At 47.3% G+C, this 27,854-nt stretch overlaps 1 protein-coding gene across 1 annotated transcript; it reads left to right on the top strand.

The window, feature by feature from the left end:
• The first annotated feature begins 4,679 nt into the window (after window positions 1-4,679).
• Window positions 4,680-8,271, top strand: LOC100217200 (uncharacterized). The gene is made up of 7 exons (NM_001143559.1): window positions 4,680-4,800; window positions 6,155-6,227; window positions 6,529-6,576; window positions 6,682-7,376; window positions 7,463-7,618; window positions 7,725-7,828; window positions 7,919-8,271. The coding sequence occupies exons 5-7, from the start codon at window positions 7,533-7,535 to the stop codon at window positions 8,092-8,094; spliced, it is 366 nt and encodes a 121-aa protein (NP_001137031.1). The 5' UTR covers window positions 4,680-4,800; window positions 6,155-6,227; window positions 6,529-6,576; window positions 6,682-7,376; window positions 7,463-7,532; the 3' UTR covers window positions 8,095-8,271.
• The last annotated feature ends 19,583 nt before the right edge of the window (window positions 8,272-27,854 follow it).

Below are 27,854 nucleotides of genomic sequence, written 5' to 3' on the forward strand. Positions count from 1 at the left end.
CCTCCTGACCAGAGGCGAACTTGGTAGATATGTCCATCAATTCGCTCGCCTTGGTGGGTGTCTTACGCCCTAGTTTGCTCACCATGTCCCGGCAAGTGGTGCCGGCGAGGAATGCCCCGATGACGTCCGAGTCGGTGATATTGGGCAACTCGGTGCACTGCTTTGAAAACCGCCGGATGTACTCTCGCAGGGATTCCCCTGGCTGCTGACGGCAACTCCGGAGATCCCATGAGTTCCCAGGGCGCACGTACGTACCTTGGAAATTTCCAGCGAAGGCCTTGACTAGATCGTCCCAGCCGAAGATCTCCGCAGGAGGTAGATGCTCCAGCCAGGCCTGGGCAGCGTCGGAGAGGAAAAGGGGGAGGTTGCGGATGATGAGGTTGTCGTCGTCCGTCCCTCCCAACTGGCACGTCAGCCGGTAATCCGTGAGCCACAACTCCGACCTCGTCTCCCCTGAGTACTTGGTAATGGTAGTCGGGGCTCGGAACCAGGCCGGGAACAGCGCCCGTCGTATGGCCCGACTGAAGACCCGCGGACCTGGTGGTTCGGGTGAGGGGCTCCGATCCTCCTCACCGTCGTAGCGTCCTCCGTGCCTGGGGTGGTATCCTCGGTGCACCTTCTCCTCGAGGCGGGCCCGACGGTCGCGGCGGCGTTGCTCGCTGCCGAGGCGGTCCGGAGCTGCAGGCGTCCTGTCTCCTGTGTGCTCGGTGTGGACCGAGGCCTCGCACATGCGTCGAGAGGACGCTGCATGATGCTCCGAGGGGCCTCCTCGCCCTCGGGAGGCAGAGCTCTCGGCTCGTCGGACAGCTGTGTTTTCCAGGAGGTCCTTGAGTTCGCCCTGGATACGTCGCCCCTCGGTGGTGGATGGCTCCGGCATTGTTCGAAGTAGCATCGCCGCTGCAGCTAGGTTCTGGTCGGCCCCGCTGAAGGCCGGGGGAAGCCCTGCCCTGGCATCGTCAATGATATGGCGCTGAACGTCCCGGGCCCGATGACGTGCTCCTCCAGCGAGTGCTCGGGCTGCCCACTCCTGCTCGATGTTTTGTCGAAGCTGCACAAGTCGCCCCGTTTCTTCGTCGAGCTTGGCCTGCATCTCGCGGAGTTGCTCGAGCTGTGTGCCCTGACCCCCCGCAGGGACTCGGACCACAGCTAGCTCCCGCGGGATCTCAACGCGAGACGCAGGCACAGGGGCGTCGTCATTTCCTGGCATGCCGAGGTGGTTGTCTTCGTCGTGATCCCCCTGATCGATGTGGAAACACTCACGACTTGGGTTGTAACCCTCGTCGTCAAGGCTGTGGCCATCGTCAGAGTAACCGGAGAGGCAGTGGTCACATGCGGACATGAAGTCTCGCATGGCACTGGGATCACGGGGTCCGGAGAAATCTCAACTGAAGTCGGGGTCGTCTTCTTCCTCGGAACCCACGGGTCCGGAGGTTGAGACGGTCGTCAGTCGGTCCCAAGTTGACCACATATGGTACCCTGAAATGTCAGGATATGCCCTTGCGAAAGTGCTCACCGAAGTGGGGTCGCTTGGTGGATCGAAGCTGAATCTAAAGGAAACAGGGTGGAAAACTGATGGTACCTCCTGGTTGATGGACGGTGGTGAAGTCGCATCGGGGATGGAATGTGTCGTTATCTCAGGTGCGAGACTAATGTCCGACAAGTCCCTCGCAAGGGTTCCGGTGTCATCAGTCCGCTTGGGGTTGGCACATTGCTGGGAAGCGACACCCGTCGTTGTCTCAGGAGCGAGGACAACACCCGACATGTCTCCCGCAGGGGTGCCGGCGTCGTCGGCTCGCTCTGGTCCGACAGCCGACGAGGTGCCGCCTCTTGCCTGGCCACGGTTGCTCCGTGTTCTCCTTCTCCGGTGAGGAGGGTGGCGGGCAAACCCGGATGTTCCTCTTCTGTCGTGGGGCGATGTCGTCGTCGAGTTCGCCTCCGCCGGGCGAGCCGACGACCGTCGTTGTTGTCGTGCTGCGGGGGGAGGAGTACCATGTCGTAGCTGCCGTCGCGGGACATGAACTCGAGACCCCCGAAGCGAAGCACCGTCCCGGGCTGAAGAGGCTGCTGAAGATTGTCCATCTGTAACTCAACGGGAAAGTATTTGTCAGCATGCAGCAGGACCCCTACCTGGCGCGCCAACTGTCGGCGTTTCGGACCCGCGAGGACCCTCGATCAACTAGTGAATTTGACGCTGTGTGTCCCTACCCAGATGGGTTGATGCAAGATGAAACACAAGAGGGAGGATGAGGCTTATATTATCTTGCACCGGGGTGCTCGTAGTAGGGGTTACAAGCTTCGCGAGAGAGAGGGTTCGGCCTTGAGGTGAGCCGTCTGAGTTAGCCTCCTCCGCGTGTCCGTGTGTGCGTGTTTGTGTCCGTTGGGAAGGCCCTGGACATCCCCTTTTATAGATACAAGGAGACAGTCCAGCTGTACATGAGGGTGTAGCTATGTGCTAACGTGGCCGGCGGAGAAGTACTTGAGCCCTGTAGAAGCGCAGCTGGCGGTGCGACCCTGGGTCCTGCTGACGTTTCTTTGCCTTCGTAGAGAGCTGAGAACAATCGACGTCATGGACGCATGCAGGGAACCATCATTACCTGTTGCCGGAGTAATCTAGATGTGACACCGGTCTTGTTCCTTCATAGCCTGAGTCGACTAGCTAGAGGTAGGGTAATGATGTATCCCCTGTAGCGTAGTCGGTCCGAGGCCGAGGTCGGGCGAGGCAGCGACTTCTCCTGAGGCCGAGGCTGAGGTCGAGCGAGGCGGGGACCTTCTCCCGAGGCCGAGACTGAGGTCGAGGCTTGGAGTCGGGCGAGGCGGAGACCTTCCCCCGAGGCCGAGGCTGAAGCCGAGGCCTGGGGTCGGACGAGGCGGAGACCTTCTCCCGAGGCCGAGGCTGAGGTCGAGGCCTGGGGTCGGGCGAGGCGGAGTTCCCTGTTGCGCCCGAGGATGAACTCGGGAGAGGCCGTGACTTACTGTTGTTAGTCTTACCCTGGTGGTTGGCACAGTAGTCGGAACGTGGTGAATAGTGTTGTTTTTCTGTCAGAACGATCAGTAAAGGGGCGAAGTGACTGCGGTCATTTCGACCTTGCCGACGGAGGCGCGCGTGTCAGGATAAGGTGTCAGGCGATCCCCGCATTAAATGCGCATGCGATACGGTCGGTTGGTAAGGCGATTTGGCCGAGATTGCTATATGACAAAGTTTGCCCGAGCTTAGCTTCAGGGCAAGTCGGGGGTGCGCCCGTTGCCTGAGGAGGCCTTCGGGCGAGTCGCGAATCCGTCCGGGACTACTTGTTCTTACCCGAGACGGGCTCGGGCGAGATGAGATCGCGTCCCTTGGCAGACGAGGCTTCAACTTTGAACCGCGCTTACTGGTCTTTACGGTCTGTTTTGAAAATGTTTTCCAGCCATGCTTAGGAGTATTGGGGTTACCCCTAATTACGGTACTCGATATAGGTGTACATTTGGGCCGGGTCTGATGGGCCGGCCCGAAGCACGGAAAAAAAAGCACGGCCCAGGCACGGCACGGCCCGAAATAATTTAGTGCCGGGCCGGCACGGCCCGTTATATCGGGCCGGGTTTGGGCCGAGGTCACGGCCCATGGGCGGGCACGAGCACGACCCGTTTAAGACAGGCACGAAAAGGCCCATATAGAGGCACGAAAAGGCCCATATATTTATTAAAACCACACTTCATTCCACACTTTCATATAATTGATAAAGAACACAAAGCTAGAGATAATGCTAGTTAGATGTTTTTTTATATCTTTGAATTAGATTGTGTGGTGTAATTTTACTTTTGTTATGAACATTAGACAATAAACTGAACTTACGAACTTTGTATAGAGCTGATTATAGTCTTTTTCCTTCTAACAAAATGATTTATAAACGAGGTAGTCATTGCATAGCTGTGGTAACTTTAATACAAATATTAAGTTTGATTTTGTACAAATTTATTTGTCTTATCTTTTATTTGTTTTGTTATTTTTTGAATTTAGGGCTCTAATGTGAATTTCGGGCCAAAAACTGAATTTCGGGCCAAAAATTGAATTTCGGGCCCTAATGTGAATTTCGGGCTTTTATAATTTCGGACCGCCCGAAATAAGCCCGGCACGTTTAAGCAATTACGGGCCGGGCCGTGGGCCGAGGGCTAGGCCCATGGGCCGGCCCGGCACGGCCCGAAATTCAAACGGGCCGGGCCGGCCCGAAATTCAAACAATACGAGCCTTTTCGGACTTGGGCCGGGCCGGGCCGGGCGGCCCGAATGTACACCTATAGTACTCGACACCTTTAAAACCTAAAAAATCATAGGGATAATATGTGAATTTTACAGTAATATTTTTTTATAGAAATATGCATCTAGAAAACAGCGTTCCAAAAGAAGCCCAATTTTTTTTTTGAGGACACGTAAAAATGGACACCAAGCCTTTTCTTTTGTGCCTCCTGCGCTTCTCGTGTGCCGGCGGTGCCGTCGCTTGCCTCCCCGCGTGGACCGTCCTAAGAGAAGAGACGCTGCCGTGTCTCCGTCGCACCGAAGCAAACGCGGGGCCAACGGCCACCAAGGCCTCCGCGAGGGCGAGGACAGCGATGACCCACGCGGGACGCGCACGCGGCTTTCGCTCCGCAGCTCTCGAGTATTTATCGTTCCGCCCCTTGAATATCTCACGTTTGCATCTCCATCCACCTGTCCTCGCGTCTCCCTTCCCAGATCCATCGACTCGCTCGGGCCGCCCCTCCCGTCGTCCCCGTTCGAAGGTGCGGCAGCCGGCAGGCGAGCGATTTGATTCGACATGAATCCCGAGTAGTAAGGCCTCCGATCATCCTTCCCTGCGGTTCCCTTCCGCTGTCTTCAGCGTTCGTGACCGTGATCTATGTAGCTTTTGCTTTCGTAATTCCGTTGGATTTTTCGTTTGTTGCTGTGGTTGCGTTGTTCGGATGGGACTTTACGGGGATCTGATCGGATGCACGCTGGTTGCTCCCACCAGATTTCGATCTGGATCTGGGAATCTGTGTTCCAAATCGGGATTTCGTGAATGAAAGGGCCTCCTGCGGCCCCGGTGCTTTGGTCTGCCCGCATGCAGAAATTTATGTACTGCGCCATGCACCTTCGATGGATGTGTTTGCTCTCCGTCTAGATTATATTTTGCTTTGTAAGGCGTGATGAGAATGCTCTATGGTGCAGCGATATAGGCTTTGTAAGGGGGAATAACTGGAATAATCTATGATGGGAACTTAATCGTAATACGAGTCCCGTTTATATTTTACGGTGAACTTTTGTTTGCATGAACGTTGTATTGTAGATCACTGCATTTGTTGAATAACTTCCATATGCTGCGGCTATGTAAAGAACATAAAAGTTGCTTCACATTATTGTTGTTGCATTGGAACATCCATTATATATGGTCAATGTGGAACAAGTATTTACTCGCTCCGATCGAAAGTATAAATGTTTGCCTTTTTGGTTTTTAAGATGTGACTTTTACCAAAAAAATCCTATTTAAGTGTCGTTATAGTATCTAATGAATGCATGTCGTTAAGAAGTGTTATTAAGCCAAATCTACCCACACATTTTTATGTCTCCAAGCTGAATATTTTGATCATTTTAGGCAAACTGTCATACATTTGTGGCCGGAGGGAATATGTTGACAGCGCTGTGTAGCAAAATAGGCAAATAGTACTGTCTTGTTTACATTATCATTGTAGTACCGTTACTAAACCATCAACCATCCAAGGACTGATGATAACTCAACTACCGGAGGAACCCATTCTGGAGATATACTACCTCCATTTCTAAATATATGAGGTCCAATAGTTCATTTTTGAACTAGAAAACGTCATATATAAAAAAAACGGAGGGAGTGTGAAATTATATACCACACTGTAGATCAGCCTCTTCTGACATTCAATGTGTATAGTTCAAATATTCATGTTACAAATTTGATGGCTAGAGTAGAAAATTTGGAACTTCAGGGAGAAACAATTTTAAATAGGACTCAGGACTGCCTTATCACATTTACTTTGTGATAATGACAACTCAAAGTTGCTGGCAACTTGGCATCTTGGTGAAATGATGGAACCCAACATGATCTGTCAGCAAATTACTATCTACTTTGTCAATATAATGCACTACTTAACCTACTTTCCGTTTTCAATTTCAGCGACTACCTTTTCAAACTTCTGCTTATTGGTGATTCTGGTGTTGGGAAATCATGCTTGCTTCTCAGATTTGCAGTAAGTAGTACACATATTTCTTCTTGTAATCATTCATTGATACTTCTACGCTGAAGCAGTGTATTTCTTTAGTGTAGCTGTTGTAATATAAATAAATGTACATTTGAAGAAATGTGCACCATGTGACTTAACCTTACAACTGCAGCCCAGAAACATTGATTACTATAAGTTTTTTAAAATCCTGGAGAGTTTCTCTTGATGTTTCTATTTCATCGTTTCACAAGGCCATATTTGACTTATATTAAACCATCATCCTTAAAGCTTAATGTCAATTTTCTGATAACTTTCCTTCTGTGATTAGGACGATTCTTATTTGGACAGCTATATCAGCACAATTGGGGTTGATTTCGTAAGTGCATTGCAAATTCATTTACTTACTATTGAAAGGAATTAATATACTTCAACTTTTCTTGCGGCCCAGCATTAACCTCTCTTTTTTACCATTTTTTTGCAGAAAATTCGCACAGTGGAGCAAGATGGGAAGACCATAAAACTTCAAATTGTAAGATTACTATGCTGTATTGTTCTTTTATTCATCATATGTGCATGGTTTGATGTCTTGTGATGCCATATGTGACATATGTTTTCCTAGGTGAACTGGAAAGTAAAAGGTAAAATTTATCCTTTTCATTATAGTCAGTAGAGAAACTGGAGCATTAATATCTGTTGACTTATCATCTACGAAATAAGTTTGAACGTAATGTAACATAAGTTCCCACTAGTTAGCTGATGAACTATGGAAATGATATTTCTACTCTTCATTTTTATCTAAATTTTGTTTAACCTGTTACATTATCTAGAAGCGCAATTTGGCATGAAGTGGTAGAATTATAGCTACATCAAGAGAATGTCATAATCTAGTGTTCATTGGTCAACCAAGGGAATATCATAATCTAGTATTCATTGGTGAATCAAGGGGGAATGCGTTGTTTGGTGGTTTCTTCTCTTTGCACAGTTGTTTCCTTTTATAAAAGCTGTACATTTGGGGCTTCCCTTGCTTAAACACAATTATGTTTATGAATTATGATATAACTCTTGCTTATTCCCTCGGTTGACATCTTTTTGTAATTGCTGCAGTGGGATACTGCTGGGCAAGAGCGCTTCAGGACAATCACTAGCAGCTACTACCGCGGAGCTCATGGAATCATTGTAAGTTGGCCACCTGAACTAGCAACTTCTGAAACTTGTCAACCATATTGATCATATTACATTATTGGCTTATTGTTGGCTTTCAGATTGTATATGACGTGACAGACCAAGAAAGCTTCAATAATGTGAAGCAATGGTTGAACGAGATAGACCGTTATGCAAGTGATAATGTTAACAAGCTCCTTGTTGGGAACAAGAGTGACCTTACTGCCAACAAAGTTGTGGCAACTGAGACAGCAAAGGTAACTTATCCGATTCCATGATATGATATTGTCATCGATTCTTCATTTTTCACTACTCCCCTTGTACTTTGTTGGACATTTACAAATTATTAAAAACATCATCCAGGCGTTTGCTGATGAGATGGGCATCCCATTCATGGAGACGAGTGCCAAAAACGCCATCAACGTGGAGCAGGCCTTCATGGCTATGGCTGCATCCATCAAGGATAGGTACAGCCAATGTGCCAAGTGGCAAATGTGATATTGCTATAGTGAAATTCTACTGGGCTTTAACGAAATCCTACTTGCTGCTCTTCTCAGGATGGCCAGCCAACCAGCCGCGGCCAACGCTAGGCCAGCGACCGTGCAGATCCGCGGGCAACCCGTCAACCAGAAGACGTCTTGCTGCTCGTCCTAAGATTGCCTCATTTCTTTGGTTCCTTGTGACTATTTCTACGGTTTGTGCGCGCACGCAAATGTATTTGCATTATTCCTGATAGCATCTATTCGTTGGCCAGATGATTAGAGAGCTGAAAATATGTTAAGAACAATACCATAGAGAGAAGTTCCTCAGTGCTCTCGCAGCTTAAGGAGCAAACAGCAACACTTTACTTCGTTTTTTATACTTTATTATAGCCGCACTGTTTATTACTCGGGCTACATTTGTGAACAGCGACTGTAATATTTTTTTACTCTATATTCGTAGTGAGATGAAATCCTGTGTGGGCAACAAAGTTCCCTTGTGACTAGGTTTTTTTTACTAGACCACCCTTTTGGCTAGTTGTGTGGTCACATTCATCTGCGATCGTTGCGCCCGGGTCTGTTCGTGGATTGAAAGGCTCGGATTAAATCTCCTAGACGGGAGACAGGAATTTATAATCTAACTAGATTATATAATCCAACAAACTAGGAAGATTATATAATCCAACAAACTAGGACGGATTTAATCTACCTAGACAGGGCCTTTCTTGGTGGCCACCAAGTCTCGCACTGGTCTGACTGCGAGTAGGTGAGATACGCCTTCACAGTGCCCGCCTCTAGGTTGGCTTGATGTTGGTTGTGAAGACGTCTGTGTGATATTTGAAGCAGCTATTTGGAGGTCGAATTTTAGTATATCTAGACATCCTCGTCCCAGTGGAGTCATTAAAAAGTGTTTTGGTCCTAAATTAGAGCCAAACACTAGGATGACATGCCTCGCGGTGCTCTCTGTGGAGCACAGACCGTCCACGACTTCGATGCAGGAGGAGCGCCTTCTCCCTGTGCGCTTGTCGGACGGTCTACGAAGACGGTCTTCCTCACGAAGAACCTAAATCTCACTTCGTGGGAGTGACCTTGTTGGGAGGACAGAATCTAGGGTTGCATTAGGGTTGGCAGCCCACCCAAGACGCCTCTAGTCGAATGTAGATATAAAGATTTGAGATAGAGGAAAGCAAACTAAGTCTAGATTACTCATACTCCTAAGGAATGGAAATAATAATACAAATAAGGTAAATTCGATAAATAGATTTTATTGGATCGATTGTGGTGGTTCAATCGAGTGTATCCATTCATCTATATAATGGGAGGTCTTACTCGTTACAAGTCAACTCTCAAACAAATCACACGAATTTTGTTAACAAATTCTGTAAGATATTAGGAAACATGACTGATTTTGTTCACGCGCGGACTATCCTCGCCGCCACCGTGAATCTTTTGATGGTACAAAACGGTGCTCAACATGATGTCATGTTAAAAAGTGACCGGAGGGTGGGGGTGGGTGGGGTTTAACTAGTATTGATTCTTTTAGAGCAACTCCAATAGTTTTCTAAATAACTCTCTAAATCTTAAATTTAAGAAGTGAACGAAAAGATGGTGTTGAGCACCGTTTTGAGCCTGGCGGACGGTCCGGCCCTAAGGCCGGACGGTCCGCGGTCCGGACAGTCCGCGCCAGTGGACCGGACGGTCCGCGCATGCGCAGAGCAGTTTAGGTTTCCGAGTTTTGTGCTATGTTTGTTGGCTAGATTTGCGGAATTAGCTCGGAATCCAGTCGTGTAAAGGGTCCAGGCCCCCTCATCTATAAAAAGAGAGGTCTACAGCCGATTTGTAATCATCAATCGAATCAATACAACTTCTATTTCACATTTTATCATAGGAGTAGTTCTAGTCTAGTTTAGGTTTAGCCTCTCGATCCCCAAATTCTTCGCCTCTCTTCGACTCTACGCCGATTAGAGGAGTCTAGGTCGGCCGGCCCGAGCCTAGACAACCCGTAGGATCTCTCCTCCCCGACGGGGTCCCTCCCAGGAGTGAGATCCAGGCGCCGCCGGCGATCTAGAGCCGCCCCTGCGCACGCGCGGACCGTCCGGCCGTCAGGCAGGAAACCTTAGCCCTTGCGCCAGGTCGCGGACCGTCCGGCCCTAGGCCGCGGACCGTTCGCGCCTGACCAGAGAGCACCGCCGCCGGTTCTTCTTGAGTATTTGGCGCTCCAAAAAAGCGTCAACATACTTTTTGGCGACTCCGCTGGGGACAGCATATTTAGACCTATCAAATCGGCCCTCAATGGCCGGTTCAAGGGATAGCTCTGATATTTCCCCAAGCAACATCATAGAGCCGACTTGGGATACATTGCCGGCTGACGAACAACTCCACTTCGAGGAGCACAAGGAGCAGATGATCCAGGAGGCGAAAGCGAGGTTCTTGGCCAACTTCAAAGTGGACAGGAACAACAAGGTCGTCCGACATCGGGCAACAGATCCGGCTTCACTGCGACCCACGCCAGACATCCCCAATGTAAGTAATACAAACGAGCTGCAATCTCTTAAGAATTATGTAGATGAACAGCGTGAACAAATGCAAAACATCATAGCGCGTGCATTTGACAAATCTAGCATTGCAAATTTTCCATCACACGAGGTAGAATTAGGGGGTAACACGCGTAATACATCGGCTGTAGGTTGTCACGACCAGTCACAACCCCTTTATGGCATGCCGATGGACACGTACCCTTGAAAGGGAAATGTGCCCTTGGGCCATTTCTAAGTATTTTAGTGATTGAGTGTCAACACAAGTGCTTAAATGTAAATCAATGCCCATGGATGAACAAAGTGCAAATCATCAACAAAGGTATGTTTCTAAGTCTTAGTACATTGGTTTTGTGTACTAATATATTTGTCTAAGTGTTAGAAACAGAAAGAAGAAGAGAAGAGAAGACTTGGCTGTGTGCAGCCAAGGGGCTGTTTCGGTCTGGGGCACCGGACTGTCCGGTGGTGCACCGGACAGTGTCCGGTGCGCCAGGCTCCCTCAGCCGAAGAGCCCGCTCTCGGGAATTTGCTGACGGCGAACGGCTAAAATTCACCGGACTGTCCGGTGTGCACCGGACTGTCCGGTGAGCCAACGGTCGGCCAGGGCCAACGGTCGGCCGCGCGATCAGCGCAGGACACGTGGCCGAGCCAACGGTCGGAAGGGGGCACCGGACTGTCCGGTGTGCACCGGACATGTCCGGTGCGCCAACGGCTCCCGCATCTGCAACGGTCGGCTTCGCCATTTAAGGAAAGGAATCGGGCACCGGACACTGTCCGGTGTGCACCGGACTGTCCGGTGCGCCCGACGACAGAAGGCAAAGATGGCCTTCCAGATTTGTTCTCAACGGCTCCTAGCTGCCTTGGGGCTATAAAAGGGACCCCTAGGCGCATGGAGGAGCACACCAAGCAACTCTTGAGCATCCCTGATCATCCACACTAAGTCTTTGCGCATCTGTTTGTGATTCTAAGTGATTCGAGCTCTGTTCTTGTGAGAAACTGTGAGATAGTCTTTGAGCTCGAATCTTGGCCGTGTGTGTGCGCGTTTCGCTGTGGATTTGTGTGTGTTGCTTCCCTCCCTTACTCCGTGCTTCTTTGTGAATCTTAATTGTAAGGGCGAGAGACTCCAATCTGTGGAGATTCCTCGCGAGTGGGATAAAGATAAGCAAGGCAAAAACACCGTGGTATTCAAGTGGGTCTTTGGACCGCTTGAGAGGGGTTGATTGCAACCCTCGTCCGTTGGGACGCCACAACGTGGAAGTAGGCAAGTTTTGTGCTTGGCCGAACCACGGGATAAATCTCTGTGTCTTCTCTGTGATTGTCATATTGTGCATGATCTCCTCCTTAGCCACTTGGCAATTATTGTGCTAACCCATAACAAGTTTTTGTGGCTATAAGTTAAGTTTTTACAGGATCACCTATTCACCCCCCCTCTAGGTGCTCTCAATTGGTATCGGAGCCGTTCTCTTCACAAAGGGACTTACCGCCCGAAGAGATGGATCCTAAGGGGAAGGGAATAGTGATCAACGACAAGGAAAAGGAGTTCTTTGTCAACGACCCAAAAGATGACAAATCCAACGACTCCGGCTCGGGGCATAAACGGAAGGAAGGGAAGAAGAAAAAGACAAGGCGCATCAAGGAGATCATCTACTACGACGATAGTGATGAGTCTACTTCTTCCCAAAAGGATGATGACAACGACTACAAAAAGACGGTCAACTCGAACTTTTCATTTGATTATTCTCGTATTCAACATAGTTCGAATTCGCATTTGCTTTCCATTCCTCTTGGCAAACCTCCACACTTCGATGGGGAGGACTACGGATTTTGGAGTCACAAAATGCGTAGTCACTTATTCTCTCTCCATCCAAGCATATGGGAGATTGTAGAGAATGGAATGAAGTTTGATAGCTCAGATAGCCCTATGCTTATAAATGAACAAATTCATAGAAATGCACAAGCTACTACTGTTCTCTTAGCATCTTTGTGCAGGGAAGAGTACAATAAGGTGAGCGGCTTGGACAATGCCAAGCAGATATGGGACACCCTCAAGATCTCTCACGAGGGGAACGACATCACCATGCTCACCAAGATGGAGTTGGTGGAGGGCGAGCTTGGACGATTCGCCATGATAAGGGGAGAGGAGCCAACTCAAACTTACAACCGGCTCAAGACCCTTATCAACAAAATAAGGAGCTACGGAAGCACGCGTTGGACGGATCACGACGTCGTCCGCCTACTGCTCAGGTCATTTACCGTTCTTGATCCTCATCTCGTGAACAATATTCGTGAGAATCCCAGGTACACGAAGATGACGCCCGAGGAGGTTCTTGGAAAATTCGTGAGCGGGCGGATGATGATCAAGGAGGCAAGATACGTCGACGACGCGTTGAACGGTCCACTCCACGAGCCTCAACCCATTGCTCTAAAGGCAACAAGGAGCAAGGAGTCGCTACCCAGCAAGGTGGCACAAATTGAGGCTGCCGGTCTTAATGATGAAGAGATGGCCCTCATCATTAAAAGATTCAAGACGGCGCTAAAAAGTCGAAAGGGACAGCCAAGCAAGGCCAAGACCAAGGGAAAACGATCATGCTTCAAATGCGGTAAGCTTGGTCATTTTATTGCTAACTGTCCCGAAAATGATAGTGACCAGGAGCAAGAAAAAAATGGGAAGAGAGAGAACAAGAAGGTTTACAAGAAGGCCAAAGGTGAAGCACACCTTGGAAAGGAGTGGGATTCGGATTGCTCTTCGTCCGACTCCGACGACGAAGGGCTTGCTGCCACTGCCTTCAACAAATCGGCTCTCTTCCCCAACGAGCATCACACTTGCCTCATGGCAAGGGAAAAGAAGGTACTCACTCGTAATGCTAATACTTATGATTCCTCTAGTGATGATGAATCTAGTGAGGATGAAATTGATTACTCTAGTTTATTCAAGGGATTGGATAGAACTAAGATAGCTAAAATTAATGAGTTGATTGATGCCTTAAATGAAAAGGATAGAATCTTAGAGAAACAAGAAGACCTTTTATATGAAGAACATGATAAATTTGTTAGTGCACAAAATTCACTTGCTCTAGAAGTTAAAAGAAATGGAATACTTTCTTGTGAACTTTCTACTTGTAATGAAACCATTTCTTCTTTAAAAGGTGAAATTAATGTTTTAACTGCTAAACTAGAAGTAGCAAGTAACTCGTGTGTTGAAAACATTACAATTTGCACTAGGTGTAAGGATTTTGATGTTAATGCTTGTAGTGAACACTTAGTTTCAATTTCAAAACTAAATGATGAAGTGGCTAGTCTTAATGCTCAACTTAAGACTAGCAAGAGTGAAGTTGATAAAATAAAATTTGCAAGGGATGCCTACACAGTGGGTAGACACCCCTCAATTAAGGATGGTCTTGGCTTCAAGAGAAAGGCCAAGAACTTAACAAGCCATAAAGCTCCCATCTTCGTCAAGGAGAAAGGGAAGGCCCCTATGGCTAGTAGTGCTAAAAGGAACCATGCTTTCTTGTACTATGATAGGAGACATGCTAGAAATGCTTATAATGATTTTGATTCACATGCTTATGATTCTTATGCTATGACTGCTTCTAGTTCTCATGTTGTGCATATGCCTAAGAAAAATTTTGCTCATGTTCCTAGAAAAGTTGTGAAAAAACCTTCTACCATTTATTATGCTTGCAATGCTTCCTTTGCTATTTGTAGAAAGGGTAAGAAGGTAATTGCTAGGAAATTAGGGGCAAAATGCAAGGGTGACAAAACTTGCATTTGGGTCCCTAAGGAAATTTGTACTAACCTTGTAGGACCCAACAAGAGTTGGGTACCTAAGTCCCAAGCCTAAATTTGCCTTGCAGGTTTATGCATCCGGGGGATCAAGCTGGATTATCGACAGCGGATGCACAAACCATATGACGGGGGAGAAGAAGATGTTCACTTCCTACGTCAAGAATAAGGATTCCCAGGATTCAATTATATTCGGTGATGGGAATCAAGGCAAGGTAAAAGGGTTAGGTAAAATTGCAATTTCTAATGAGCATTCTATCTCTAATGTATTTTTAGTAGAGAGTCTTGGATATAATTTGCTATCTGTTAGTCAATTATGTCATATGGGGTATAACTGTCTATTTACAAATGTAGATGTGTCTGTCTTTAGAAGAAGTGATGGTTCACTAGCTTTTAAGGGTGTATTAGACGGCAAACTTTATTTAGTTGATTTTGCAAAAGAAGAGGCCGGTCTAGATGCATGCTTAATAGCTAAGACTAGCATGGGCTGGCTGTGGCATCGCCGCTTAGCACATGTGGGGATGAAGAACCTTCACAAGCTTCTAAAGGGAGAACACGTGATAGGTTTGACTAACGTGCATTTCGAAAAAGATAGACCTTGTGCAGCTTGTCAAGCAGGTAAACAAGTGGGAGGAGCGCATCACGGCAAGAACGTGATGACCACTTCAAGACCCCTGGAGCTGCTGCATATGGACCTCTTTGGACCTGTCGCCTATCTGAGCATAGGAGGGAGTAAGTATGGTTTAGTTATTGTTGATGACTTTTCCCGCTTCACTTGGGTGTTCTTTTTGCAGGATAAGTCTGAAACCCAAGGGACCCTCAAGCGCTTCCTCAGGAGAGCTCAAAATGAGTTTGAGCTCAAGGTGAAGAAGATAAGGAGCGACAACGGGTCCGAATTCAAGAACCTTCAAGTGGAGGAATTCCTTGAGGAGGAAGGGATCAAGCACGAGTTCTCCGCTCCCTACACACAACAGCAAAATGGTGTGGTAGAGAGGAAGAACAGGACGCTAATCGATATGGCGAGGACAATGCTTGGAGAATTCAAGACCCCCGAGTGTTTCTGGTCGGAAGCCGTGAACACGGCTTGCCACGCCATCAACAGGGTCTACCTTCATCGCCTCCTCAAGAAGACTTCGTATGAGCTACTAACCGGTAACAAACCCAATGTATCTTACTTTCGTGTATTTGGGAGCAAGTGCTACATTCTAGTGAAGAAGGGTAGAAATTCTAAGTTTGCTCCCAAAGCTGTAGAAGGGTTTTTGTTAGGTTATGACTCAAATACAAAGGCGTATAGAGTCTTCAACAAATCATCGGGTTTGGTTGAAGTCTCTAGCGACGTTGTATTTGATGAGACTAATGGCTCTCCAAGAGAGCAAGTTGTTGATTGTGATGATGTAGATGAAGAAGATGTTCCGACGGCCGCTATACGAACCATGGCGATTGGAGAAGTGCGGCCACAGGAACAAGATGAACGAGATCAACCTTCTTCCTCAACTATGGTGAATCCCCCAACCGAAGGTGACGTACAGGTACCTCAAGTGGAGGCGATTGATCAAGGGGGAGCACAAGATGATCAAGTGATGGAGGAAGAAGCGCAACCGGCACCTCCAACCCAAGTTCGAGCGATGATTCAAAGGGATCATCCCGTCGATCAAATTCTGGGTGACATTAGCAAGGGAGTAACTACTCGATCTCGATTAGTTAATTTTTGTGAGCATTACTCTTTTGTCTCTTCTATTGAGCCTTTCAGGGTAGAGGAGGCCTTGCTAGATCCGGACTGGGTGTTGGCCATGCAGGAGGAGCTTAACAACTTCAAGCGCAATGAAGTTTGGACACTGGTGCCTCGTCCGAAGCAAAATGTTGTGGGAACCAAGTGGGTGTTCCGTAACAAACAGGACGAGCACGGGGTGGTGACGAGGAACAAGGCTCGACTTGTGGCAAAAGGTTATGCCCAAGTCACAGGTTTGGACTTTGAGGAGACTTTCGCTCCTGTGGCTAGGCTAGAGTCAATTCGTATCTTGCTAGCATATGCCGCTCACCATTCTTTCAGGTTGTACCAAATGGATGTGAAGAGCGCTTTCCTCAACGGGCCAATCAAGGAGGAGGTGTACGTGGAGCAACCCCCTGGCTTCGAGGATGAACGGTACCCCGACCATGTGTGTAAGCTCTCTAAGGCGCTCTATGGACTTAAGCAAGCCCCAAGAGCATGGTATGAATGCCTTAGAGACTTTTTAATTGCTAATGCTTTCAAGGTTGGGATGCCGATCCAACTCTTTTTACAAAGACATGTGATGGTGATTTGTTTGTGTGCCAAATTTATGTCGATGACATAATATTTGGTTCTACTAACCAAAAGTCTTGTGAAGAGTTTAGCAGGGTGATGACGCAGAAATTCGAGATGTCGATGATGGGCGAGTTGAACTACTTCCTTGGGTTCCAAGTGAAGCAACTCAAGGACGGCACCTTCATCTCCCAAACGAAGTACACGCAAGATCTGCTAAAGCGGTTTGGGATGAAGGACGCCAAGCCCGCCAAGACTCCGATGGGGACCGACGGACACACCGACCTCAACAAAGGAGGTAAGTCCGTTGATCAAAAAGCATACCGGTCAATGATAGGTTCTTTGCTTTACTTATGTGCTAGTAGACCGGATATTATGCTTAGCGTATGCATGTGTGCTAGATTTCAATCCGATCCTAAGGAGTGTCACTTAGTGGCGGTGAAGCGAATTCTTAGATATTTGGTTGCTACGCCTTGCTTCGGGCTCTGGTATCCAAAGGGGTCTACCTTTGACTTAGTTGGATACTCAGACTCCGACTATGCCGGATGTAAGGTCGATAGGAAGAGTACATCGGGGACGTGCCAATTCTTAGGAAGGTCCCTGGTGTCATGGAACTCTAAGAAACAAACCTCCGTTGCCCTATCCACCGCTGAGGCCGAGTACGTTGCCGCAGGTCAGTGTTGCGCGCAACTACTTTGGATGAGGCAAACCCTCCGGGACTTTGGCTACAATCTGAGCAAAGTCCCACTCCTATGTGACAATGAGAGTGCTATCCGCATGGCGGAGAATCCTGTTGAGCACAGCCGCACAAAGCACATAGACATCCGGCATCACTTTTTGAGAGACCACCAGCAAAAGGGAGATATCGAAGTGTTTCATGTTAGCACCGAGAACCAGCTAGCCGATATCTTCACTAAGCCTCTAGATGAGAAGATCTTTTGCAGGTTGCGTAGTGAGCTAAATGTCATAGATTCGCGGAACCTGGATTGAATTGTAGCATACATGTACTTATGCTTTTGATCATGTTCCTTTTTTTTGCATTTTGTTGCTTATTATGGTGCTCAAGTTGTACAAACACTCCCTGGACCTCACAAGTCCGTTGCAAAGTGATGCACATGTTTAGGGGGAGATGTGTTACAACTTGACCCTTTGAGACTAACCATGTGCTTGAGTTTGATGATTTAGTCTCGAAGGAGGATTGAAAGGGAAAAGGTGGACTTGGACCATGAAAGACTTCCACTGCACTCCGATGAGAGGGTAACGTTTTCCAAGTTCATCTCATGCAATCTTATTGCCTGTGTATTCTTATTGAAGATCTTGGTAAGGCAATGGGGTTCGAAGGCCAAGATTGATCCCGTTTTGGTGCTTGATGCCAAAGGGGGAGAAAATAAAGGCCAAAGTGATAAATGGATCAGCTACCACTTGAGAGATTTTGAAAATAGTAGAATAGAGTTTTTGTTGTGTCAAAAGCTTTTATTGTCTTTATTGTCAAAAGTTGGCTTCTTGTGGGGAGAAGTGTTGATTATGGGAAATAGGGGGAGTTTTTGAAATCTTTGATCAATCTCTTTTGGAATGCTCTCTTTATGCCTCAACATGTGTGTTTGACATAGAAATAGAGATTTGAGTTTGATTTGCAAAAACAAACCAAGTGGTGGCAAAGGATGATCCATATATGCTAAAATTGAATCAAAACCAATTTGAGTTTTTATTTGAAGTGATTTTGCACTTGTTCTAGTTGCTTTATGTTGTGTTGGCATAAATCACCAAAAAGGGGGAGATTGAAAGGGAAATGTGCCCTTGGGCCATTTCTAAGTATTTTGGTGATTGAGTGTCAACACAAGTGCTTAAATGTAAATCAATGCCCATGGATGAACAAAGTGCAAATCATCAACAAAGGTATGTTTCTAAGTCTTAGTACATTGGTTTTGTGTACTAATATATTTGTCTAAGTGTTAGAAACAGAAAGAAGAAGAGAAGAGAAGACTTGGCTGTGTGCAGCCAAGGGGCTGTTTCGGTCTGGGGCACCGGACAGTGTCCGGTGCGCCAGGCTCCCTCGGCCGAAGAGCCCGCTCTCGGGAATTTGCTGACGGCGAACGGCTAAAATTCACCGGACTGTCCGGTGTGCACCGGACTGTCCGGTGAGCCAACGGTCGGCCAGGGCCAACGGTCGGCCGCGCGATCAGCGCAGGACACGTGGCCGAGCCAACGGTCGGAAGGGGGCACCGGACTGTCCGGTGTGCACCGGACATGTCCGGTGCGCCAACGGCTCCCGCATCTGCAACGGTCGGCTTCGCCATTTAAGGAAAGGAATCGGGCACCGGACACTGTCCGGTGTGCACCGGACTGTCCGGTGCGCCCGACGACAGAAGGCAAAGATGGCCTTCCAGATTTGTTCTCAATGGCTCCTAGCTGCCTTGGGGCTATAAAAGGGACCCCTAGGCGCATGTAGGAGCACACCAAGCAACTCTTGAGCATCCCTGATCATCCACACTAAGTCTTTGCGCATCTGTTTGTGATTCTAAGTGATTCAAGCTCTGTTCTTGTGAGAAACTGTAAGATAGTCTTTGAGGTCGAATCTTGGCCGTGTGTGTGCGCGTTTCGCTGTGGATTTGTGTGTGTTGCTTCCCTCCCTTACTCCGTGCTTCTTTGTGAATCTTAATTGTAAGGGCGAGAGACTCCAATCTGTGGAGATTCCTCGCGAGTGGGATAAAGATAAGCAAGGCAAAAACACCGTGGTATTCAAGTGGGTCTTTGGACCGCTTGAGAGGGGTTGATTGCAACCCTCGTCCGTTTGGACGCCACAACGTGGAAGTAGGCAAGTTTTGTGCTTGGCCGAACCACGGGATAAATCTCTGTGTCTTCTCTGTGATTGTCATATTGTGCATGATCTCCTCCTTAGCCACTTGGCAATTATTGTGCTAACCCATAACAAGTTTTTGTGGCTATAAGTTAAGTTTTTACAGGATCACCTATTCACCCCCCCCTCTAGGTGCTCTCAACCCTGAGCAACCGCAAATCGGCAGCAAAATAGCCGATCTGCACATGTCCGGACCGTCCGCGCGTGAGCGCTGACCGTCCGGGCCAGTCACGGCCGGGCCCATTTTTAATGAAGTACCCAGACACGCACCCGAGCCACCACATATGACACAGAACCCAAACTACCCAGTCGGACGGTCCGCATACAACGACGGACGGTCCGCATATAATCACGGACGGTCCGGATACGTATCCGGACAGTCCGCGCATGAGTCTTTTGAGGAGGATTATTACCTGAATCCTCGCCCGTCCCAGCAACACTTCCCATCACACTATGCAATGCACCAGCCCATTAATTCAGGATCCAGAGCCCAGGAAAGCTTTCCAGCCCCACCTAGAAGGCCGGAAAGAAACGATCAAACCTATGAGCCATATAGGGCAAATGGAAATGCACCACGTAGCTCAAACCAATGGGGGGAAAGACAACATACTAACATACAACCAACCCCACCTATGTTTGACCAGAGAGCCGGTGGTCTTGCACCGGCTGCCATTGATATAGTGAGGGAAGAAATAGCCGGGGCGTTCCGAGATAAGCTCGGAGTAAGCATGGTCCCTGGGGGGCAATCATATCGGAAACCTTATGACAGCCGATTTGATCACCACCCGTACCCACAGGGAACTAGAATACCCGAATTTGCAAAATTTTCGGGTGATCAAGGGAAAAACACGCGCGAACATATAGGCCAATTCCTAGCACAATCGGGAGAATTGGCCGACACAGAGGCATTTCGCGTGCGTTTATTTTCATTATCTCTAACAGGAAACGCGTTTGCATGGTATGCCACTTTACCTCCTAATTCCATTTCATCATGGGAGGATCTAGAACAAAAATTTCATGATCATTTTTTCTCTGGTGACTATGAGTTGGATTTGGTAGATTTAGTGTCATTGCGACAAACAAAAGATGAATCGGTTAATGATTACATCCGGAGATTCCGAGATACAAGAAACCGATGCTTTCAAATTCATTTAGCAGAAAAACAGCTAGTAGGATTAGCCTTTAATGGTCTACGATATTATTTAAAAGAAAGATTAGAAGGCATCCAATTTTTTACACTAGCACAGTTACACCAGAGAGCTTTGGCTTGCGAAAGCCGGAGCAAAGAAACTGCTAAAACAATGCGTCACAACGTACATATAGTAGAATGAGACCAAAGTAGCTCAGATGACGAATCAGTAGAAGTGTATGCTGCTGAAATGGTTTGGCCAAAACAGGCCAAATCTTCGGCTTGTTCCTCCTTACAGCCGGTTCAAAAGAAACGGCAAGAGGAGGTTAAGTTTACGTTTAATGTTGGTAAGTGTGATAAAATATTTGACGAATTACTCAAAAATGGCAATATTAAAATAAATCACATTGTTCCATCAACCGACGAGCTAAAACGTCGTGCGTACTGCAAGTGGCATAACTCATTTTCTCATGCCACTAATGATTGTAATGTATTTCAGCGACAGATTCAATCGGCCATTAACGAAGGACGATTGAAATTTTAGGAAATGCAGGTGGATACAGAGCCCTTTCCGATGAACATGATCGACTTCGAGGGCAAGAAAGTCCTGGTTCGGCCAAATACAGCCGATAAAGGCAAAGGCAAAGAAATAATCATCGGCAATGCTAAAAAGGCCGATGGGGATTATAAAGTTTCTTGCAGGAAAGTGGTGGCCGAGAAGACTCCCGATGGAGGGGAGACCCTGAAGGTGACTATCATAGCCTCTAGCACTGGGGGCCAAGCGCAAACAGGGAGACAGTTGCGGGAACCCGTGCTACGCATCGAGGACAGTCCGCCATCCAGACGCGGACGGTCCGACGCTTCTCCGGACGGTCCGGAGGACTCCAGCGGACGGTCCGGCCATGCTCAGGACTCGCAGCGACCACGTACCTTCAAACCACGACGACCAGAGATTGGTGCGTGGAAAACAAATACATTTAAAGCAGCTGGTCAACTGATCAAGCCTGGCCCGACTTTCGATCAATTGTTGTCTAAATACGTAAAAAAGAAGGCCGGCCCCAGTGACCGGCCAGCAAAGCGACCCCGCTCACCCATTCATGAGCAACGTCAGGTCAGGCCGATTGGATCACCCCATCAATCGGAAGAAATGAAAGGTCATACTATACAATTGAGACCTAACATACCGACATGGACTCCTCCACCTTATCCGTCTATGCCATATCCATACACATACCTACCTCCACCATATGTCCCAAATCAAATGTGGGGCATGCCACCATATCCATTTGGGGTGCCACAGTACCCCGCCTGGGGGGCACCCCAAACATCCGTTTTTGACAGGTTGGCACCGCCAGTACAAGACCGATTGAGCGTTGCTGAATCCGGTCACCAGGCACAGGCCCAACAAGATTGCCGAACTACTCGGCCTCCAAGGCCGACCAATCCGGCAGGGGGGCATATGCCTGTAGCAACTCAAAGAACAATAAAAAAGGACATCATCAAAATAGGCACTATAGATGTTGTCATACAGGGGGACAATAAAGGGCCGATGATTTTTGGCGAATCGGCCAACACAACCGAAAAGGATATGGCTACCATCAAAACAGCCGATCCAAAATACTCCATGCCTCGATGGTGCCCAGCGGGATTGACACGGTCCCAAAAGAGAAAATTACAGCGCCTAAGAGCAAAGGAGAGCCAGGAGAAGGAGGCGGAAAAGATATTAAATGACACACATCCACTATACCCGCCACCGCAAAAGAAATGGAAACCAAAGGCCGTTGAGGAAAAACAAACGGCCATAAAAATAGAAAATCAAACAATACTTGTGCAGCACCCTGCAGGTATGGCAGATAGCCCGGCCAGCAAGGCTGGACAATCTGCACCAAGCGCGGACCGTCTGGCCTCTGCGTGCGGACCGTCAGTCCTTCACCAGGAGGCCTCTGGACAACCTGCATCAGGCGCGGACCGTCCGGCCCCCGCGCGCGGACCGTCCGCCGTTCACCAGGAAGCCTCCAACGACACGACAACATCAATGGAAGAGGACGACCTGCTCGGAGAAGACCTGGTCGACTATGAGGCTTCTCCAGAACGCTCAGGTATGGATGTAAATGTTATTACATTTTCCGCCGATTGTACTATTATCGGCGACGATGAACCTATTGTTGCCCAGTTTGATTTTGGTCCTAAAGAAGCCGCCTTTACTAAACCAAAGGAATCGGTAAATCATTTAAAGCCGCTCTTCGTGCGCGGCCACATTGATGGGATACCGATTGCTAAAATGTTGGTAGATGGAGGGGCGGCTGTAAATCTAATGCCTTATTCATTGTACAGAAAATTAGGCAAACAAGATGACGAACTTGTCAAAACCACCATGACCCTCAGCGGTGTTGGAACTGATAGTTCGATCAAAGCCAGGGGAGTCACGTCCGTTGAATTAACCATCGGGACTAAGACCCTTGCTGCTGCATTCTTCGTCGCTGATGTAGAAGGAAATTATAGTTTAATCCTAGGCAGAGATTGGATTCATGCCAATCAATGTATACCTTCTACATTACATCAAATGCTAATACAATGGGTAGGCGATGACATAGAACAAGTACATGCTGATGTATCGGCCTGCATCGCTGTGGCCGATGCCCCTGTACTCTGGACTTATGACACTGCTACATGTCTCACAGGAGTAGATTTTTTTGATTATCAATTCATAAGTATAGATAAGAAAGGTTTCATTCCTGTAATGCTAGAGCCGATGGAGAATCGGCTAAATCCTAAATAAAGTTTAAATGATGAATACACACAAAGTTCATGAGTCTCTGGTCACGGACAGTTCGGCTTCCAAGGCCGGATGGTCTGGTCTTTCACAAAAGGGTTCGGACTTTAAGACCGAACATATATCACAGCAAAAGGACAGTATTACGTATGATTCGATCCCCGAGACCGGAAAGTCCGCCGTCACACAAAGATCATCTAATTCCTCTGTGGGGAACATGATAGAGGAATTCAGAGATCTTGATAAACTAGGACAGGGGTTTACATCGGCCGATCCTTTGGAGGAGATTGACATAGGAGATGGTAAGACTCCGAGGCCGACTTTTGTAAACAAGACCCTGGAGACCGATCCTAGAGATGAGATGATCGATTTATTGAAGGAATATTCAGATTGCTTTGCTTGGAATTACACTGAGATGCCTGGATTAAGCCAAGAGATCGTAGAGCATCGGCTGCCTATTAAATCTGGTTTCAGACCTTTCAAGCAAAGAGCTAGAACATTTCATCCAGATCTTCTCCCACGCATCAAGGACGAAATCCACCGGCTACTAGAAGCTGATTTTATCAGACCTTGTAGATACGCAGAGTGGGTCTCCAATATTGTGCCGGTGGAGAAGAAGAAATCAGGTAAGCTTAGAGTATGCATTGATTTTCGCAATTTAAATAGAGCAACTCATAAAGACGAATATCCCATGCCCATAGCCGACACATTAATCAATAATGCATCAGTAAATAGAATTATTAGCTTTCTTGATGGTAATGCCGGATATAATCAGATTTTTATGGCCGAAGAAGATGCGTCTAAAACAGCCTTTATATGTCCAGGCTTCATTGGTTTATTTGAGTGGGTTGTCATGACATTTGGTCTGAAAAATGCTGGTGCTACTTATCAGAGGGCTATGAATTTGATCTTCCATGAGTTGTTAGGAAACACTGTGGAAGTTTACATTGATGATATTGTAGTCAAATCGGCTGAGTTTAGTTCTCATATAGCTGATTTGCGCAAAGCCTTTGATAAAATGCGTCGGTATGGTTTGAAAATGAACCCACGTAAATGTGCTTTTGGAGTGTCGGCTGGTAAGTTTTTAGGATTTGTCATACATGAACATGGTATGGAGATAGACCCTGACCGAATCAAGTCTATTCGGAATGTGGGACCTCCGACCTGTAAGGTCGAGGTACAGAAGTTTCTTGGCAAGGTGAATTATTACGAAGGTTTATTTCTAACCTAGCCGGGAAGATTGATGCGTTCACCCCTATTCTTCGGCTTAAGAATGATGCCGAATTCGCTTGGGGGGCAGAACAGCAAGAAACATTTGATCTCATCAAAAAATACTTATCTTCGGCTCCCGTATTAAAAGCACCACGAGCAGGAGTACCATTCCGATTATACATTGCAGCTGAAGATAAGGTCATTGGGGTTGTTCTGACACAAGAAACTGAGGGGAAGGAGCATGTGGTGACATATCTAAGCCGAAGGTTGGTGGATGCTGAAACAAGGTACACTTTTATTAAGAAGTTATGCTTATGCTTGTTTTATGCATGCACCAAATGTATATGTTATTTACTGTCTAGTCATTGCACTGTTTCTGGTCAAGCCGATATGATCAAATACATGTTGCATAACCCAATTATGAGTGGTAGAATTGGTAAGTGGGCTTATGCACTCATAGATTATGACTTGGCCTATGAACCATTGAAATCTATGAAAGGCCAAGTCGTAGCGGATTTCATTGTAGAACATCGGATTAATGATATGCATGAACTAGACATGTCATACCTCACTATAACTCCTTGGACTTTATATTTTGATGGATCGGTTTGCAATGAAGGGCAAGGAATTGGCATCGTACTTGTTTCACCAAGTAATGTCTCCTTCGACTTCTCTAGCCGATTGAAAACTTATTGCACTAATAATCAAGCTGAATATGAGGCCCTCCTATTCGGTTTAGAACTTTTAAATGGTATGGGAGTAAAACATGTGAAGGTATTTGGTGATTCTCAGCTAGTTGTCCAACAAGTGTTAGAAGAATATCAATGTTTTGATGGTACTCTAAATAGTTACCTTGAGAAATGTTGGAGCATAATCCATTCTTTTGACGAATTCAGTATTCGGCATATCTCTAGAGTTGAGAATCATAGAGCTAACGATTTGGCACAAGATGCATCAGGTTATCGGATAAAGAGAGGGAAATTTCACAAAACTGAAAATCTGATAACCAGTGCAGAGCCAAATTCCCAGGTCGCGGACCGTCCGCGTGATGACGTCGGACCGTCCGGGGTTACCAGAAATGTTCTCTTAATCGATTCGGCTGACAATGAAGCCGATGCAAGTGATTGGAGGACACCTATACTTAATTATTTACGAGATCCCAATATCACGACAGATAAGAACATTCGGCGAACAGCTTTCAAGTATGTTTTGATGAGTGATGAACTTTACCGCCGAACAGTCAATGACGTCCTGCTTAAGTGCTTGAGCCCAGATGATGCTATATTAGCCATGGCCGAAGTACATGAAGAAATTTGTGGTACTCATCAATCAGCTCCAAAGATGAAGTGGTTGTTGCGAAGGTCTGGTTTTTATTGGCCTAGTATGATAGCTGATTGTTTCAAGTACTACAAGGGTTGCCAAGTGTGTCAAAAATTCAGCGACCTACAGTTGGTCCCTGCAGCCGAATTACATCCTATCATCAAGCCTTGGCCGTTCAGAGGATAGGGATTAGACTTTATTGGAGAAATTCATCCTTCATCATCAAAGGGGCATCGGTTTGTGTTAGTTGCCACTGACTATTTCACCAAATGGACTGAAGTCGTTGCTCTAAAGAACATGACGCACAAGGAGGTAATTGAGTTCATAACTGAGCATATTATTCATAGATTCGGCATTCCCCAGACCTTGACTATAGATCAAGGTACTTCTTTTATGTCAAAGGAGGTACGTGAATTTGCTGAATTATACAGAATTAAGCTGCTTAATTCATCTCCATATTATGCTCAGTCCAATGGACAGGTCGAGTCTAGTAATAGGACATTGATTAATTTGATAAAAAAGAAGATATCTGATAATCCTAAACATTGGCATAAGATTTTGTCTGAAGCTTTATGGGCTCATAGAATATCTAAATATAGGGCTACTAAAGTATCTCCTTTTGAGCTTGTCTATGGGCAGGAAGCAGTGTTGCCTGTGGAAATAAGTTTGAATGCTGTCAGGTTTGCCAGACAAAATGATCTAACTGCTACTGATTATTATAATTCAATGATGGATAACATTGATGAGGTGACCGACAAGAGGATGATAGCTTTGGGAGCAATAGAAGAGGACAAGATCATGGTAGCCAGGGCCTACAACAAGAAGGTCAAAGCAAAATCATTTCAAGTAGGGGACCTGGTGTGGAAGACCATTCTGCCTCTAAGGAATAAAGACCGGAAGCTCGAGAAATGGTCGCCAAGCTGGGAGGGTCCTTATAAAGTAAAACAGGTGATGTCTGGCAACGTCTATTTGCTACAAACATTACAAGGCAAGGATTTGCCTAAGGCTTTGAATGGGCGTTTCCTCAAACAGTACCATCCTAGTATGTGGCAAGATGCCTAAGAGAACCAATGTAATCACATCGAGTTAGTTGCTTTTGGTTTGCTCAGCTCCACCAAAAGGCAGGGGGCATATGTTGAGCACCGTTTTGAGCCTGGCGGACGGTCTGGCCCTGAGGCCGGACGGTCGGCGGTCCGGACAGTCCGCGCCTGTGGACCGGACGGTCCGTGCATGCGCAGAGCAGTTTAGGGTTCCGAGTTTTGTGCTATGTTTGTTGGCTAGATTTGCGGAATTAGCTCGGAATCCAGTCGTGTAAAGGGTCCAGCCCCCCTCCTCTATAAAAAGAGAGGTCTATGGCCGATTTGTAATCATCAATCGAATCAATACAACTTCTATTTCACATTTTATCCTAGGAGTAGTTCTAGTCTAGTTTAGGTTTAGCCTCTTGATCCCCAAATTCTTCGTTTCTCTTCGACTCTACGCCGATTAGAGGAGTCTAGGTCGGCCGGCCCGAGCCTAGACAACCCCTAGGATCTCTCCTCCCCGACGGGGTCCCTCCCGGGAGCGAGATCCAGGCGCCGCCGGCGATCTTCCATCGCCCTTGCGCACGCGCGGACCGTCCGGCCCCAGGGCGCGGACCATCCGGCCTTCAGGCAGGAAACCTTAGCCCCTGCGCCAGGTCGCAGACCGTCCGGCCCCAGGCCGCGGACCGTCCGAGCCTGACCAGAGAGCACCGCCGCCGGTTCTTCTTGAATATTTGGCGCTCCGAAAAAGCGTCAACAGATGGTTCTCTCTAAATAAATTTGTTAAATTTAGTTATTTACTATGTAACTCTATTTGATCTCCACATTTGGAGACTGAATAGGCACTCCCAACACAGATTTGGCGCCTATTTGCTCTCAAGAGTGTGGTCATTTTTCTCCTTTTCTCCTATACCCAGGTTCCGTGAAGCTTATCCTTCGCCTACAGCCTATAGAAAGCACGGATCGACTTCCTCTGCCCTCGGCCTTCCCCGCCAGGTACGTCCATCGGAAGCAGCCTGCTCCTCCCTGCCACCAAGGCTTGCTCCTCGGAAGTTAATCTTGCCACCAAACCAGGTGCATCGCCTGGCCATGACCGACACACT

This window comes from Zea mays, chromosome 4, assembly GCF_902167145.1.
Source record: "Zea mays cultivar B73 chromosome 4, Zm-B73-REFERENCE-NAM-5.0, whole genome shotgun sequence".
Classification (NCBI taxonomy): domain Eukaryota; kingdom Viridiplantae; phylum Streptophyta; class Magnoliopsida; order Poales; family Poaceae; genus Zea; species Zea mays.

Bases quoted from the DNA above. Each gene is read 5' to 3' on its own strand.
- LOC100217200 (NM_001143559.1), top strand. From the start codon at position 7,533: ATGCAAGTGATAATGTTAACAAGCTCCTTGTTGGGAACAAGAGTGACC. The intron at 7,619-7,724 runs GTAACTTATCCG...AACATCATCCAG, and splicing joins TGGCAACTGAGACAGCAAAG to GCGTTTGCTGATGAGATGGG. The intron at 7,829-7,918 runs GTACAGCCAATG...TGCTCTTCTCAG, and splicing joins GCTGCATCCATCAAGGATAG to GATGGCCAGCCAACCAGCCG.